The sequence below is a fragment of the Vulpes vulpes genome, chromosome 13 (assembly GCF_048418805.1).
Source record: "Vulpes vulpes isolate BD-2025 chromosome 13, VulVul3, whole genome shotgun sequence".
NCBI lineage: Eukaryota > Metazoa > Chordata > Mammalia > Carnivora > Canidae > Vulpes > Vulpes vulpes.
Genome location: NC_132792.1, coordinates 115,712,080 through 115,730,068, shown reverse-complemented (window position 1 = coordinate 115,730,068; position 17,989 = coordinate 115,712,080). Strand labels below are relative to the sequence as shown.

The window sequence follows — 17,989 nt, the reverse complement described above, 5'->3', positions numbered from 1 at the left end:
TACCAAAACCCCTCTGTCCTTTGGTACTTCTACTTTGCCTCCAGTCAGTTTTCTGAAAACCAACTGGTACTGCGTTTTGACTTCCCAGAAGTGGGGATTTTGGAATCTGACCCAGGTAGGTTGCGGCTGGAGCTCACCTGGGATTATCCTGTCACCTCCCTGCAAGAAGAGGGTCCATGTAGGCCTGTCTCTGCAGCCCTTCCCTTCCTTCCTCTGGGGAGAGGCCCTGGGTCACAGAAGGCCTTCCTCTCTCTGCCAGGGAGAACTGGGCCCCATCTCAGAGCTCCTGGGACAGCTGCTCCACATCCTGTCATATCCTTGAACGCTCTGCTGTAGTCCCGACACCATCCTGGTAGACCTTTCTCTCCTGGCTTGCCTCCTGCCACCTTGCTTTTTAAAATTTGTTTTCTGAGTGACAGTAAAGCACCGTGGTTGGCTATCACACGCACACGGGGACGTCCACATCCACCTGCCAGCTGGCCACGGGCACAGGGCCTTCCTGAAGGTCAAAGGCAGCTGTCAGGGCTCCTCCAGAAGAGGCTGTGGGCCGAGGCTCCCCAGGACGCCAGCTGCTTTCTTTCCAAACCACCCACCTCTGCCCCCCTGCTCATCGGCACTGGCTGTTTCCCCAAATTCCAGGCCCTGCAGCAGTTGAAGCCTGACAGTTGTCAGACTCGTCCCGAGGATTCACACCAGGCCGCAGGGGGCCGTGGGGCACGGGGGCTGCGGACTCGGGACTGCACCGTTTCCATGATTACAAGTCAGGATGCGCTTCCTCTGGAAAACTTAAATATACACAGACATGAATAAATAACCAGCACTTCATAAGTCTCACCATCTAGACACGCTGTTTTTGTATAAATCCTTTCACTCCATTGTTTTTAAATGCAGTTGGCATCCTGTTGCGTTGGTCGTTCTGTTCATACATTCTATTTTTAATCTGCTTTTTCTCATAAGCCTATCTCGTAAGCCTGTTTCTGTTCTATTAACTATTCTATAACAGGAGGTTTTGATGGCTGCATAATATTCTCCCACACAGCTCCCCAGGGCCACTATTTATTTATTTGATGTAGAGACTCCTGTCTGTTCTAAAAATGCATTTCCTTGTCTCGTGTGGAAACAGAAAATCTCTCCTAGCCGCTTATTTCCCATTCACACACTCCCGAGGCACAGGACCGATGTGTGTTTTCCATGCCATGGTACCACTGCTTTGACCCTGTAACAAAACATGGGGTGTGTTGTTATTCACTTCTGGAAGTGAGGTTCCCACAGGTGTGTGCAGCGAGCCAGCAAACAGGCCCTCTCACTTGAGCAAAAAGCCAGAAGTGTCTGCTGCTTTCTCCTCCTCACCCTCTGTGCCCAGACCTCAACATTTCCCCTGACAAGGCTGCCTCTGCATCTCTTTGTCACCTGGCTTCATGAGCTCTGCTTGCTTTGAGACGGGCTGAGGCCTCATGTCTCACAATGTGCCCACCTTAAGGAAATTTCTCAGGACAGACTGTTGGCCCAAGTGGGTCTGTTTGCAGACACACCGCAGCTTCAGGGTCCGTAGAACCTCACAAGCCTTCCGTTACTGAGTCTGAGCCTTGTTGCCTTAGAGAGAAGGTTCCTCACCTTCCTCTTTATCTGGAAACACAGTCACGGTCAGGAAATAGGCATTGGTGTTCCTCTCTTTTCCTTCCCTATGGGCTGGGTGCTGGAGCTGGTGCTGGGAGCCCCAGCGGGGAGTCTAGAGGGTGGTGGGGAGGCACACAGCTGTCCGGCCTGGGAGGGCTTCACTGCGGGTGGGGCTGGCGGGAAGGGCCATGAGCAGGCTCCCCTGGCAGGGTCCCAGCCCACACAGAGGACGCAGCAGGTGTCCACCAGAGACTCAGGCTTCGGCTCCCGGAGGACTCCATGCTGAGGCTGCTCCAGCCCTCCTGCATCTCCTGCGTCTAAGCTGATGGAATCTAGGATGCTCCTGAGTTTGAACTCACCTGGGCAGCAAATTGAGGAACATCACAGGTGTACTTGCTTCTGTTCACACCATCTGTGTGATGCCAGACACGCATTCCCTCACTGCCCCGCTTCCCAGGGTGCTGGTTTGGGTTGAGTGTTTCCCGTCTTATTGGAATGGCAGGACCGTGGACTGCCACCCAAGGTCTGCATCCGCTTGGGGCTGCCATTGCAATTCCCCACCAGCAAGAACAAGGCAAGGGAGGAGAGGCTGGGGGCCTGCACACCCAAGAGCACCCTGGAGTTCACTCTGCCTGCCTTCTTCCTCCACTGTCCCCAACCCAGAGCATGACATTGGGTCATGACTTTGGAGATCCGGGTTCTGGTCCCAGCTCTACTAACTAGCAGTTTCCTTATTTGTAAAGGGGGGCCAATATCGCCTGCCACACTCGCAGGACACACAGCAAGTATCACAGAAGAACTTGACTGTGAAAGCAAGGAGCGGGTACCAACTGACCTTGCCCTCTGTCAGAAAGGACTCTCAGAATGGGGGTGGTTACTTGTAGCACCTCCCAGGACTGGGACGGTGGAGGAAGAAAGGGGATAGCAGCCTTCGGCTCTCCTCCCGGGCTTGTGGGCCGAGTGCAGATCCATGCTAATAGTGCACACATTCATTGTAGAAGTGAATCCGCCTTCGAGAAAGCCAATGTTGACGTGTTCCGGGTGAGAACCAACAACGTGGGCCTCATCTACAAAATCAGGTGAGAATTTGGCCCCTGACCAGGGAGGGAGGGAGATGACGGTGGGTAGATCAGGGACTGACGTCACTACTTTCTGGGTGTTGATCACTCCCTGGTGTCATTTACCTCCCACCCTGAGTCATTGTGCCCTAAACTTGCCCAGTAGAGATTCACTTCTTCAGGTTAAGACAATTTGAGACAGTTTCTCACAGTCTTGGGAAATGAGCTCCCAGAGGCACCAGCTTGGTGGTCAGGAGCAAATTCCGAGTCCGGGTTGCCACCTGCTAGCTGTGGGACTTTGGACGGTTCCACTCCAATCCCCCTTCCCTCACTTGCAGTAACGGTGCCTGCCACCCTGAGTTAGTGAGGACTCAACGAGTTGGGGCTTAGATGGCAGCTGGCACTCAGCAAGCGTTAGAGATGCCAGCTCACATGGCCGGATGCCTCTTGACAGAGAGCTTGTCTATCTCTGGGGGTGTCTGTGTGAGTGTGTGGGGAGGGAGCCTGGTTGCCGAGGAAGAGCCTTCAATTACCCCTATTTTCCCCTCTCCCTCCCTACTCCCCAGGCCGTTCAGTTTATGCCCATTTGTCAGAATGTCAGGATCACCTGCACCCAGGCTACGGCCTGGACGGGGGTCAGATGCTTCCTCAGTTCAGTCCCAATTTTTCCTCTTCCCACTAGAAACCATAGGACCATGAACTGTCTTTCATGGGGAAATAAGGGACACAGGCAGTTCCTGGCACCAGCTGCATGAGGGAAGGGGGATGGCAGGGCAGAGGGTGTTGGTGTGGGGAAATGTGACTTCTACTCTGAGGTCCTTACTAAGTGGTAGACCCTCTGCCAGGCAGAAGCACACATCTTCATGTATGTCATGTGTGTCATTGGTCCGTTGGGGCTGTGTGCTGTCTTGAGTTGTGTTCGTCCCATGAGGGCCTGCAAAGATAAGGCCTCACTGCCATGGGCAGGGAGGAGATATACCTGGTGCAGAGTGAGGCCATCCAGGGGTCAAGGTCTGGATAGGCCCAGAACTGGGCCTACCAGGCATGTGGAGGACTATAAGAAGTAGAGGCAATTTAGGAGGCCAGGTCTTGAAGAGTGTGGATCTGATGATGCCTGGTACAGTAGCCCTTGGCCACATGTGGCTACTGAGCACTTGACTTGTGGCTAGTCCAAACGGAGATGCACCGTACGTGTATACACACACCAGATTTTTGAAAACTTAGGAAAAGAGTGTAAAATATCTTATTAGTAAATTTTCTCATGATTCCATGTTGAAATGATAAATGGATGAAATAGAATACATTATCAAAATGAACTTCACCAGTTCTTTTGCTTTTCTAAATGTGGCTTCTAGAAAATCTAAGCTTACATACATGGCTCACACATGCAGCTCATGGGATAATTCCATGGGGCAACATCAGTCTTGATGGCCACGGCGGGGGTGGGGTGTGGTTAGTCTGGGTGGTGCAGCTAAGGCGAGTATCTGGGGGCCCTGGGGGTCTGGGGATCAGGGAGAGAAGGGAAGCTCAAAAACAGTTCTGCCACAAGTCTGGGCAATCCTGGATTTTTTGTGGAAGGCAATATGACCTTGCTGGTGATGTAACCACATATCGCTCAGTAAGCACCTCTACCTTGCACAGTATTCCCATTTTGCAGATGAGGACATTAGGGTTCAAGGGGTAAAGCAACCATAAGAACAAAATGATGGCACCCCTCCTGGAAGTAAACATTTGGGTATTCCAGTGTGGAAGGGGTGTCGTCTCTGTTCTGCCAATGACGTGCAGGTGTCTGCTTCCATCCCAGGATCGAGCACGACAATACAGGTCTGAACGCCAGCTGGTACCTGGATCGTGTGATTGTGACCGACATGAAGCGGCCTCACCTCCGCTACTACTTCAACTGCAACAGCTGGCTGAGCAAGGTGGAAGGTGACCGCCAGTGGTGCCGTGACCTGCTGGCCAGCTTCGACCCCATGGACATGCCCCGAGGTCAGTGCTGAGGCTGGCCTGCCTGCCAGGGCTGGCTCATGCCTCTGTCTTGCTCTGGGCCGTTCCGTGTCCCCTTGTCATTCCGCCAGGATCTTCCTGTTGGCTAGAGCCTGACTGAAGCCCCATCTTCTCCACATGACCTTTCCAAGAGCAAGCTTATGTGCTTTGGAGGCTCAAGGAAATGGGAAATGCAAGAGGACCAGGAAGCATGATGGAGGGGTGGGCACATTCCTGAGCATCCCCTGTGTTTTCAACAACTCTTGTTGATGGGCCTCTCCGCTGACAGTCCTCTCTGAGGTCGAAGGCAGCTTTCATTGTCTTCCTATTTCTTTGCCCTTCTTCTGATGCCCAAAGGAAGGTGAGCTACGGCCAGGGCATGGCGGGTGGGGATCAACTCACAGCTTCCAGAGCTCCATCAAGCAGTCCCTAGCGCTTCCTGATTTTATGAGGAAGGAAACAACTAATTTCAAGTGCATCTCTGACCAAAGGCCTGAAATTCAGTCATTTTAGCTCAATAAGAAGCGGGTGAACAAATCATGTGAGAACCACACCATATCTTATGACTTATTGTATCACACTTCTGTCCACTAAAGTTCTAACCTCACCTCACCTCATTATTGGACATATTTGCCTTTCCACAAAGGGGGACATCACATGTGGGTACCACCGTCGTAACACCTTGCTTGCAGAGAGTCACGGGCCATCGGAGGGAAAGGCATTTGATAGTGACCCTGGCAAGGTCACAAGGAACAGCAACAGCAGGTGGACACACTCCCTAGATTCCTTCCAGCCTGAGCCCTGTGGTCTCCAAGATCCATCCTCTCTTGCAATGCAGCTGAGCAGGGCTTTAACTCTCCTTCTCTACCTCTGACTTCCTACCCCCCAACTGACCTTGAACTTGCCTTGTTCCTCCATGGCTCCCTCTATAATAATTTGTGACTTCACTGTTTCTTTTCTAAAAAAGATGTTATTGGTCTCTCTCTTATTACAAAACCAAATTTGATCATTATAGAGAATTTAGAAAACAGAGACATGCACACATGAAAACAGAATACCTGTAATTCTATCACCTGGATAAACATCACTGGTGACATTTTTTTTGCGCACTCACTGCTAGTCTTTTCCATGCACATATAATTTGAAAGAATGGGCTAGGACAACATCCTGTTTTAGAGCGTATTTGTTTCTATGCCATAAATATTGCTCGACACCCCTGCTTGCAATGAGCATTCTGGCATAGGGAGGTACCATCACTGATTGGTTCACTGAATCCCTTATTGTTGGACATTTACGTTGTGTCCCCCTCTACAATTTTATTGTTACTACAAACTATTCACCTACATCTTTGCACAGATTATTCTTTCCTTAGGATAAATTCCTAAATAGAATGTATAGAATGTACATGGTTAAGACTTTTAACAAGCATTTCCAAACTGCCCTAGAAAGGGTGCATCAGTGCCCAATCCCACCAGCTGTGCAGGAGCATCCATTTCCCTGCCCTCAATACTTAGTATTGTTTAATTTTCTAACTGGATAGAATATTCTCCCTTTGGTTTTTGGTGGTGTTGGATATTTTTCATATGTTTATTGGCCATCTGTAGTGTGTGTGTGTGTGTGTGTGTGTGTGTGTGTATGAGAATGAAAGAGAAAGAGAAAGAGAGACAGAGACAGAGACAGAGACAGAGACAGAGACTTGCCTGCCCATGCCCCATGCCTGTCTTTTCAATTGGGGTGAATTTCACAGATTTTTCCCAAAGACGTTAAGTATCTCTAATTCTTGATCTCTTTACTAGGATCAGTCCCTAGCAAGTTGTCAAGCTGGCCATCTTCCTCTCTGCTCTTTTAGGCGCCCTCTTTTCTTGGCCTTTTCCCACTATTTAGTTCCTCTTCCTACCTTTTGCTTCAGTCCCATGAAAACTCAGGGTTCTTTTTTTTTTTTTTAAGATTTTATTTATTTATTCATGAGAGACACACAGAGAGAGGCAGAGACAAAGGCAGAGGGAGAAGCAAGCTCCACGCAGGGAGCCTGATGTGGGACTCGATCCCAGGACTCCAGGATCACGGCCCAGGCCAAAGGCAGGTGCTAAACCACAGAGTCACCCAGGGATCCCCAGGGTTCTTCATTAGAAGAGCTTCTGAAAAGTCACCATTAAGAAAGAATTAGTGTAACTCCATGGTTCTCCAACTTTCCACAAGAATCATCCAGGGGAATGTTCTTGCCTTGTGGGAAAAACAAAGACACCCACTGACGCTATCCCTGAATCAGATCGCTGGGGGGACCGCATCACTGCCCTTTTATGAGCTGGAGGGCACTGGATTTGTAGTATTTCCGGGCTGGATTCTGGAAGAAGGAAATGAAAGGGAGATCTTCAAATTTTCAAAGGACTGCATTGGTAAACATAAGGTTAACTCTCCTTGCTTCTCACCTGGAATTATACCAGCTTGATGTTTAGTTGCTGCAGGAGGTCTCTGATGATCAAAATGGGGAAGATGATTATTACTTCATCCACGCAGTTTGACAGATGAAAATACTTTAAGACACGGGGTGTGGACAATAATAGAAGGAGACATTTTAAGTGTCTATTTCACCTCCTCGCGCCCCTCCAAGGGATGGTGGATCATTAGTTGGGTAGCCTTGCTTTCCTCTCTCCATGCCCAGGACCATTGCCTGAAGTTCTGGCTGGTAATTAGCTGGAAACTTCTTTCATTCCTGCCCTTCAGGGAGGGTAGGTGTTCTAGGCTGACTGACTGACCCTTTGACCGAGGTGATCAGCAGATAGTGACAGGGGTGGACCTTGATCAGGTTTTTAGATGGTTCCTGTATAGGGGATTGTATATCATGCATGAGGGGAGTTTGCCCTACTTGTGGTTGCCAGTGGGCTGTGGAACTTTCAGACAGCTTCCCTGGACAAGAAAGTCACCCTCCCTGCACGGCACAGGCCCTGACATTTGCCATGGAGGTTCCTTTTTCCTCTCTAGGGTTCTCTGTAAGTGTGGAAAGTGTCCAACGTATTCCTAATATATTGGGGTGATTGCTGGTCAGAGCTGCCCTCTTCTTCCATGGAGCCCACTCCGGTAAAGGGAGGCATGAGGAAAAGCAGGGACAGGAGGTTGCAAAAGAAGGAGATGGACGATAGCCAGCTCACAGTTGTGTGGATGGAAGATCATAGAGCCAAGTTCAATTTCTCAGTGGTTCTCTCAACTGGTTGGTAAAATCACTGCTTCAGACATCTTAAGGAAACCAGGGAGCAGGGCCAAACCAAGCATGTCACCTTTTGGTTGCCTCTGTGTCTGATTACCAGGCCTTCAGGATCTGTTGCTGGGGTGTGGGGAGACAGGTTGTTGTGTCCCCTCACTGGAAGTTTCCAAACCCTAGTCACTCACATTCTATCTTCAAGATTTTTGCTGTATTCAAGTACAACTTCCATTATTTACTAGTTTTTCTTCTTAAACTCAATTTTGGCAACTTATCTATCAACTGGTGAAGTTGTTTGTTTTTTTAAAGATTTTCTATATTGATTCATGAGAGACACGGAGAGAGAGGCAGAGACACAGGCAGAAGAAAAGCAGGCTCCCTGCTGGGAGCCCGATGTGGGACTTGATCCCAGGACCCCAGGATCACGCCCCAAGCCAAAGGCAGACGCTCAACTGCTGAGCTACCCAGGTGTCCCAACTTGTAAAGTTGTTTTCAAAAGAAAGTGGATATCACTATCACAAAAACTGTAATCATTTGCTACGTAAATCAGCACATCAACACATATTAAAACCAATACACGACGTTAGATAACCCTCCTGTATCACCATTAGCATCCTGCGTGCCATGAGCAGTATGCAGATTGCATGCTGGGAAACACTACCGGCCCTGGTCTGTGAGGAAGGGAAAGCAGAAGCAGGGAGGAGGGGAAGAGGGCTGGTAAGATACCTGGGCTCTCTCTCCTCTTCAGGGGGCCTGGCTTCACTCCATCACCCCCCACACCTGCGGGGAAGGAAGGCGAAGGAAGGCGGGCAGGTGCTATTACACTGATGAGTTAACGCTCAAGGAGGTGCTGATTCATCTAATATCAAACAGCTGACCACAGAGGAGCTGGGACTAGAATGTGGGGTTCCTAATCCTCAAAGTAAACTTCCTGTCTGTCCCCCCATGGGCAGGGCAACCAGCCTGACCCCTGAGAGATCAGGGCCTGAGGGATCACACAGTGAGGGTTCATGGAGGTCAGGAGGACCAGTCTCCTACGGTCACAGGGGTCCCTTTCACACATCCCCACTGGCTGCTTCTCCAGCCTTGGTTTGAACCCAGCCTTTCTTGAGTGGTGGACAGTTCCCAACCACCCAGCTCAGCCATTCCAGTGCTAAGTGGCACTGGTTGTCAGAAAAATCTGCCAGAAATTAAACCCCAGACAGTCTCCCTGGGACTTCTGCCAGTCTGTTGCAGTCACCTGCTGACAAATACCCTGTCTACCCCTCAGCCGTGTGAAAATAGGCTGCTCTGGGCCTCCCCTCTGGGGACACACGTCCAGCCTGCCTCCCTGAGCAGCTCTGATGTGCCAGTGCTCCCCAAGAATGTACCTCCCAGACAGGAACCCCGAGTTCCAGATGGGCGCCCCTCAGAACAGAGTGCAGAATCCTCCCCGACTCCATCATCCTACTTCTTTTTAAGAAATCATTATTATTGCCATAAAACATACATAGAATTCACTATGTGAACTATTTTTAAGTGTATCATTCAGTGGCATTAAGTAGATTCACATTGTTGTGTGACCATTACCACCACCCATCTCCAGAACTTCTTCATCTTCCCCAACTGAAACTCTGTCCCCATAAAATAATGACTCCACATTCCCATTTTCCCCAGCCCCGGGAAATCTCTGTTCTCCCTCTGTCTCTGTAAATTCGACCACTTAGGGATCTTATGTAAGCGGACTTAGAGGATATTTGGTCTTTTGTGACTGGCTTATCTTACTTTAGCATAATGTTTTCAAGGTCCATCCATGTCACAGCATGTATGGGAACTTCATTTCTTGGTAGGGCTGAATCATTCCATTATGTGCATAGACCTGTTTCACTTATCCATCAGCTGTTGATGGAAACTGGGGTTGTTTCTACTTTTTGGCCATCGTAAATAACGTTGCTGTGACTGTTGGTGTACAAATAGATGTTCAAATTCCTGCCTTCATTTCTTTTGGGTGCAGACTCAGCCGTGAAAATACTGGATCGGGTAGCCATTCTATATTTAACTTTTTGAGGAATTGCCATACTGTTTTCTGCAGCGGTTGCATCATTCCACATCCCCACTCACAATGCATGAGGGTTCCAGTTTCTCTACATACTCATCAATGCTTTATTTTCTGTTTTTTTTTTTTTAATAATCATCTCTTCTTGTGCTTATGGGTCATTTGTACATTTTCTTTGGAGAAATGTCCCCGTTCAAGTCCTTTGCCCATTTCAAAATTGGTTTGTTTGCCTTCGTTGTTGAGTTCTAGGGATCCATCTAGAATGTCTTTGTGGATATTAACCTCTTAGCTGATGTGATTGATTTATAAATATTTTCTCCCATCCCGTGGGATGCCTTTTCACTCTGTTGAAAAGAGTTGTGTTGACACACTCAAGTTTTTAATTTTTATGAAGTCCAACTTATTTTTTCTTTTGTTGCCTGTGCTTTTGGTGTCACATCCAAGAAATTATAGCCAAACCCAATGTCATGAAGATTTTGCCCCCTCTTTTTTTCTTACATTTGGGCCATTGATCCATTTTGAGTTAATTTTTATATGGGATGTAAAATAAGGGTCCAATTTCATTTTTCTTTTTTTTTTTGCACGTGGAGATCCAGTTTGCCTACATCATTTGTTGTAAAGACTGTCCCTTCCCTCATTGAATGGTTTTGGCACCGTTGTCAAATATCATTTGACCATATACATAAGGGGTTTTTTTCTGGGTTCTCTATCCCATTCACTGACCCAAATGTCTGTTCTTAAGTCAACACTGAACTGTTTTGATTATTGTAGCTTTGTAGGAAGTTCAGAAATCATGATGTGTAAGACTTCCAACTTTGTTTTAAGATTGTTTGGATATTCAGGTTCCTTTGACATCCTGCTTCTTTTAAACCACTCTGCGATTGATTAATCCAATATCCCAGTGACAATACATCACACTGACTTTGCAGTCAAAGGGCTCTGATTCCCCTTGAAGATAAGATGAAAATACCCCAGGTCCTCAGTTCTTGCCCAGTGCTTCAAGGCTTCTGGAGAAACAACCTGGATTCTCCTGACTCATTCCCACGTGATTCAGCAGGAGTGGGTGTTCCAGTCTTGACTGGCTCCCCTCCACATCTTAGTGGAATGGTCCAGGAGACATCACACCTCCTGATTAATAATCTCAGACATACATGTGCCCTGAGGGAGTTAGCAGCCATCTGTATGTTCGTCTCTCTCTTAGAGTGGGTGTCAGGGGTCCTGGCACCTTCTGGGGCCTGCGGCAGGCTGGCAGCCGCTTTTTCAGCATGTCTGCATTGACTATCCCTGGGAATACAGTCTTAGCTATCGAATTGCTCCAGAATTGTAGTGAATTTTCCATCCTGCCATCTGCCCCTTGGCATTCCCCCATTGCCATGGATGTCTGACTCTCTTCCTAGAGGATTTCTATCTAGAATGGCTTCCCCTCTTGACAACCCAGAACCCAGAGGGGCACAGTAGCTGTATTGACATCTGTACACTGAGGGCTGCTGGCCAGAATCTCAGCACGTCTCCCAGGCCTTGAATTGAAGCATTGCCATGAACAAATGTCATGGGTCATGTCCCTTCACTCCCCGAGCTGCTCTTAAATGCTGGGTCTGGGGTCAGGATATGGTCCTGGCACTCCAATTGCTTGCAGTCCAGTGAGGACACAGACTGCCACAGTACAAGCTACCCTTGAAGAGAGTGGAGGGCATCACATGATTCAAAGCTCCATGTCTCAAGGCATAAGAGTCCTAGGTTCAGTTCCCACAATACCACCTTCAGGCTCCATGACCTTTGGACAGAATACTTCTACAGTCTTGTGTCTTCAGATACATACACTGTACAAATCCACAGAGGCCCAGGAGGTAAGGTCTATTATCCCCACTTTCCACCTAGAACAAAGGTCCAGGTGAGCATGACCATCTCCCACCTCTCTCTCTGTTTCTCAGTCCCGGACTAGCAGCTCCCATTTCTCAACGTGTTTGCTCAGATTGTGTTGGCTCCAGTGTCTGGCAGACGGTGGCTCTGAAAGCTGTTCTCTCCAGCACTCATAAACCATGAGGAAGTTTCAAGGGACCCATAGGAAATGGGTCTGAGGATGAGACATTCTCTCCCCACCTGCTCCCCGATTGTGGAGTGGAAGCCAGACTGCTGACAGAAGTTTCTAGGGGCTCATGTCCTGTCCCATCAAGCCCCACAAGGACCCAAGAGCCCTAGAGTCCTGCCTGACTGCTGCCTGGAAGGGTTATCCTTGCTCCCAGACTTCTGTGTCAAGCTGGTTAAAGAAAAGACGGTCAATTAAACATATTTCGGGGTGAGAGGAGCAGAGCCAGCACCTTTCCCCTTGCATGCTCTCTTTCATCCTAGGCTTCAGGGTTCCGTTTCCCCCATGCTACCCAAATCCCATGGGGGGGTAGAGCCCCAGCTTCTCTGGAATGCACTCCTTGCTCCCTTGCCCTGGGTTCTCCCCCTTCAAACTTGGAGAAATTGAAGTCTGTGCCATCCACGGAAGTGGATTCTCAGGGGTCCCCCCCACCCCCTGCCGCCCAAGCTGCACTCAGGGGTGTGTAAGGAATCTCATGGGCAGGGAGGAGGAACGTTTCAGCCTGCTTCTTGAGATTCAGACATGATCCGGCCAATTCATAGCCAGAAGGAGCCCTGTGGCTAATGGGGTGGGTGGTGGCCCTCAGTGGTTTTAAGATGTATAAACAGCTGAGACCTCCATATCTCAGGGACTGCTGTTGGCCTCTTTGGGCACTAACTGCTGAATATGTGTCTCTCTGGGCTCTCCAGCCAAGCTCAGTTTTCTCTGGGTTCTCCTCACCTGGTGACTGCACTCATACCTGCCAACCTGGCCACTAGGACTAAGGGCTTGCATGAGATTAGTAAGAAACAGGCTCATATGAGTATGGGTAGGGTGGGGTAGGGAGTCATGAGTAGACACACGCAGTTATGGGGACCAGCAGCAGAGATGGGTGGAAAGAGCTCTACCAGGGGTAGGGGTTAGGGGGGCAGATAACTGGCTTCCAGTCTTGCCCTGCAGTAACTGTGACTCAGGGAGGTCATTCGTCCCCTCTGGGCTACTCCCTTGTCTTAGAAGGTTGGACTAGATGTTCTCTGAGGTCCCTTGCAGCACTGGCTTTCTCTGGTATCCTGCGAGCTAACTGTCTCCTCATCTCCATTCCCTGGCTCCAGGTCTCCCAGTCTCTGAATTCACTTCCCAAACCTTGTTGTTACTTCTGGTGTGACGTTCCTGGGGCCCAGCACCCAGTATGGTGCAGAGTTGCACAGGCTGAGAGTGCAGGACTGCGCATCCCTCTGGCCCCAGGGCGGCTCAGGACACATCTCAGGCTGGAGTGGGCCACCTTTAAGACAGACCCTGCCTGGTTTTCTCACTGCTACTATGACATCATTTCCTGCTTTCTGGCCAAGTAATTGTCCTCATCCCAGCACCCACCTACAGACCCTCCCACTTTCAAAAGCACTGAGCTGATCACGTGGCTTAAATTAGTACTGAGCCCACACCACATCGCTTTGGGAAAGTTCCGACAACTTGGCAACACGACAGGCCTCAGAAGCCAAGAACTGAGTTCCAGCTGGCCTGGGGGCTGTTCGCACCCCGGGGCTTCGGGAAGCAGGCACAACAGCTCATCGATGTTTCAGACCCGAGCCTTGCCGGCAGCAGAGGAGGCCCTCGCATTCAGAAGGGCTGGGTCTGGAGTGGGTCCTGCCCCTTGTCTCCTCCCGGCTTGGCCTGTTCCCTAGGCTTCTCCGGGACACCCCTCTCCCCAAGGGAGCATTTACCTGCTTTGGTGGGTCAGTAGTAAATGCAGCTGCAGCCGGTGTTGTGCTAGGCCCCAGAGAGACAGAGGCGCTGGTTGTTCAAGTAGCACTGGCATGGGCAGGTGGGCTGGCAGCCTGCAGGTGGTTGGGGGGACAGATGAGCTTTTCGTCCAGACTCCCTTGGCTGGCATTTTCTCCCTCTTCCCTGCTCCCGCCCATTTGTCTGTTCTTCTTCTTCTTCTTCTTCTTCTTTCTTTCTTTCTTTCTTTCTTTCTGTAGCAAATGGGACACCTAATTCTGGGGCTGAAAGTGGCCCAGGGGCCAATAAACAGGTAGAAATGGGATCGTGTTTGTCCAGCATAATCACTGTTTCCACTCTCAGTGATTTCATCAGGCAACTAGGTTATAATTTCATTACAGCCCACACTGTGCTGCACGGTGATTATACCACAGAGCTCCAGATGTGCACCCAGTCTCGGCAAGACTGTGCTGGGCACGGTGCCCACGGTGCCTTTGAAGAAGGGGCTGGACCAGAAGGGATCATGATTAACATTTTAGGGGCATGTGCAAATCTCGCTGACCTGTGGTGGATGATGACAGGCCTGCCCGAGAACTGCCTGGTGCCAAAGCAAACACAGCACGAAAGCAGCCTGGCTGAGTGACAAAGCAAGCACCCATCACAAAGGCCCTGCCAAGAAAACCAGCAGTCCTGACTTACTCCCAGGTTCTATAGGATGATACCACGGAGTAATCAAATCTTTGACTTTACAATATAATTCTCTGGGTCAGAAAGCACATGAGACTATATATCCTGAGTTCTTGCTCTGGCTTTGCCACCAATAGTGATGAGACCTGGGGCAGATGCCCGTTCCACTCCCATCCTCAGCTTCTTCCTCCATAAAATGGGTGCACTGGTTTTTCTCTGGTGGTCTTTTTACAATTAATAGAGTGTAATAACCAAAGAATTAATAGAGTGTAAAAACCAAAGAGAGAAGGATGGGTCTGGGGCTAGCCCTCATCTATGGGGCAGAGGAAATTGGCTTTTGGTGTCCTCCCTTCCCCTGTGGATATTTCCTTCTCATTTCACCCCCTCTCAGACTTACCATTATTCTGCATAGTGTCCATCTCCCCACTGTGAACTCGGTCTCTGGACACTCCTCCTTCTCTGTGGTCAACATCTGGCTCTGCCTCTCTACTGGTTGGGTAAGCTCTGTGCCACTATCTCTTCATCTGTAAAGTGGGGATAACGTTAATTCCCACTTCACAAAGTGGTTGAGCTGATTAATTGGGGGGGAATGAACATGAAGGCTTGGTACAATGCTGGACATAGAGTAAGCACCCTGTAAACGACACCAGTACGGTGGTGGTAGTGGTGGTGGTTAGGATCTTGATGTTTTCCCCTCTTCATCCCCCACATTCAGGCTTATTCTGTCTCTGAGATGCACACACTCAACATTCTGGCCTTTCAGAGTCAGGTAGGATGTTGGAGCCACTCAGGGCCAGGGTCCCCTCTGGAATCCAGAAGTCTCTTCTAAACAACTGGAAATAGGCTCAAGACCTTGATTTCAGTTGAAGGCTGCAGGGAGAACTCTCGGAGCCATGAGGGCTTCAGGCTTGGGAGGAGCTGGGCCCGTCCTGCAGCGCTCTCCTTCTCTGAACTTCCCAGCAGCTCCCCGCCCACCCCATCTGCTCCCACCTAACATTGCAGAAAATCATCTCCGGAAAGAGTGGGAAGAAGAGAACTGTTTCCAATGAGGCCCCAGCGAGAAGTATCAGAGAATTTCAGGACCAGAAGTGACCTTATCAACCTTCCTCCCTTTTATAGAAGAAAAAACAGAAGCCTCAGGAAGTTAAGCCACTGGCTGTTGGTCACATAGTGTGGGTAGAGCTAGTGCCCTGGGCTCCACATGCCACCTTGTGCTCTTCCAGTGTCATCCAGTGTCTCAATGGGCACTTGTTGGGAATATTTTATGTACCAGATCTTTTGCTCGGGGTAAATAGATATAGGCCTTTCTCCTTAGGAACTTAGAGACTAAAAGGGAGGGTCAAGCCAGTAAGTAATTAAGTACAAAAGATAGAATGTTTTAAATAGGGAATGACCAGACTAATGGAAACATAGAGGAAGGAGGAATCAGGAGGGCTTCATAGAGGAGGTGATGCCCAATAGAGACTTCATAGTTGAGGAGTTTGCTAGGCTTCCAAACAGAATGAAATTTTCAAATGGGTGTTTATAATAACCTTCCCACCCCCCATTTGTGGAAGTACTTTCTTAGAGCTGCACTTTGTATGCATGAAAATTGGAATGTGTAATACAGACATTGCCTTGACCTTGCTCCAGCTGTGGGGGTCCATTCCAGCCACTAGTGGTTTCCTGCTGGACCCTTCCCCTGAGCTCCAAGTGTTGGCCAGGGTGGCGTAAGGGTCTCAGAGAAGGGGTTCCTACCTCCTTGGGGCTGGATGTCTACCGGCGGGTCCCTGCCTCTGTCTTTTCTCTTCCTTTGTCCAGTCCCCAACCCTCCCTCTAGCTGCCTAGCTGCCCTAACCAGCAAGCTCAAGGTTTCTGGTACCAAAGCCAGCTCGAGGGTATAAGGGTGTCTGTCACGTGCATGGATTTTCCTTAGGTTTGTCTTACAGATTGATGGTTCTCGACGACTCCTTCTGGACTACAGGGGGCATGACTTATTCAAGTGTTGGCTTTAGGTGATTTCAATCTTTGGTTTTCAATTACAGGGGAAAAGATATGGCTGTTGTAAAAATTGTCTAAAGTACAAAAAAGCAAGAAGAAGAATAAAATCTTCCATAATCCCATTACCTCAAAATGATAACAGCTAGTTTTTATTGGACACTTAATGTCAGGCATCGTTCTAATCAGTATCTATCTATCTATCTCTCTCTCTCTCTATCTATCTATATCTCTCTAACCTTCACAGTACCACCACAATGGATACATTATTATTACTATTATTATTATTATACCCATTTTACAGGTGAAGCTAACAGAGGCACGGAGAAGGTAAGTAATTTGCATAGAAGTGATGGACCCAAGAGTAAACCCAGAGCCTTGAACTTAATCACTGTGTAGGAGCACCTTGGAGACACTGCTGTTGACATTTTGGTGAATTTCCTTCCTTTTCTTTTTTATACGTGAATGTATTAAACACTACGTACTGAAAGTGGTATTGTATTACAGTCAACTTTTAACCAGGCTTTTTTCACTTATTATTATATTATAATATCAAACAATCTTCTAAACCATTATTTTAAGTGGCCGCATGGGTAAATATCATAATTCAGCTGTATGATTGCCCATTTTGGCTATTTTTAGATTGTTCTCAATTTTTTGTTATTAATGACACCGTGATAGACACTTTTATAGGTCATCTATGAACACAATGATTTTCTAGTATTAATGAACTGTTAGGCACAGGGACTGAATTGTTAGTTCAGAGGGTTTGTAGAATGTTCAGCCTTCTGATAGGTGTTGCTCACCTACCCTGCAGAAAGGCTGTGTGGTGTTCTGGTTCCTGCAGCAGGGGATGAGAAGTGCTGGCTTCCCAGCAGTGGAGTGAAGTCTGAGGTGGAAAGGGAAGAAATGGGGTCAAGATTGCTGGGGTGTGCAGGTGGAAGGGAAGGGTTTGCTGTAGAGCAGCAGGAATGGGAGCCAAGGAAAATGAGTGTCTGAGGGACAGGTAGAAATGGCTCTGTAGAGCTTGGCCATGAACTGGATGAGGGCACGAGCACGATGACCTGAAAGGTGTGAAGGCCTCTGTGCTCCAGATTCTTTCAGCACCTGATAACATCAGGCTTACATCACTGTGTCCTAGGAAAGTGTACTAGCTGCCTATGATTTGGTGGTGAAACAAGGGCCAGAGTGGTTTTCCTTGATTAGCACCCAGGAGTGACTGTTAATGCCTGAGCGATGCTTTAATGCGTCTGTGTAACCAGGCTCAGCTGAGTTCACCCCCTGGCCTTTGCTTGAGCACATGTTAGATGCCACCTAAGTAGTACATGGCCCGAGAGTTCTGGAGTGGAGTACCTGGGCTTGCCAGATGGGCTTTAACTAGACCTGGCAGGGTGGGAGAGACGACGGAGAGAGAACTGATGGAGAATCTCCCTGCCCTGACCAGTCCAAATCTAGGCTTCACCCTCTCTAACTGTGGGAACTTGATTAGGTTTCCTAACCTCTTGCCTCCACTGCTTGCTCAGCAAGTGGTGACCGGGGTAGTAACAGAGTCTGCCCGGGTGAGGATTACAGGAGAAAGATGCGACCCGCGCAAAGTCAGCCCTCGGCAAGCGTCAGAGGCTCTTACTACTCTGATAAGTGCAAGC

General features: G+C 48.9%; 1 protein-coding gene across 1 annotated transcript in view; it reads left to right on the top strand.

Moving 5' to 3' along the window:
• LOXHD1 (lipoxygenase homology PLAT domains 1) overlaps positions 1-17,989 on the top strand; it is a 163,314-nt gene that overhangs the window by 10,089 nt on the left and 135,236 nt on the right. Inside the window, exons 3-4 of the mRNA XM_072732287.1 lie at positions 2,616-2,696; positions 4,480-4,664. Coding sequence (XP_072588388.1) covers positions 2,616-2,696; positions 4,480-4,664 — 266 coding nt within the window. The remainder of the gene's footprint in view (positions 1-2,615; positions 2,697-4,479; positions 4,665-17,989) is intronic.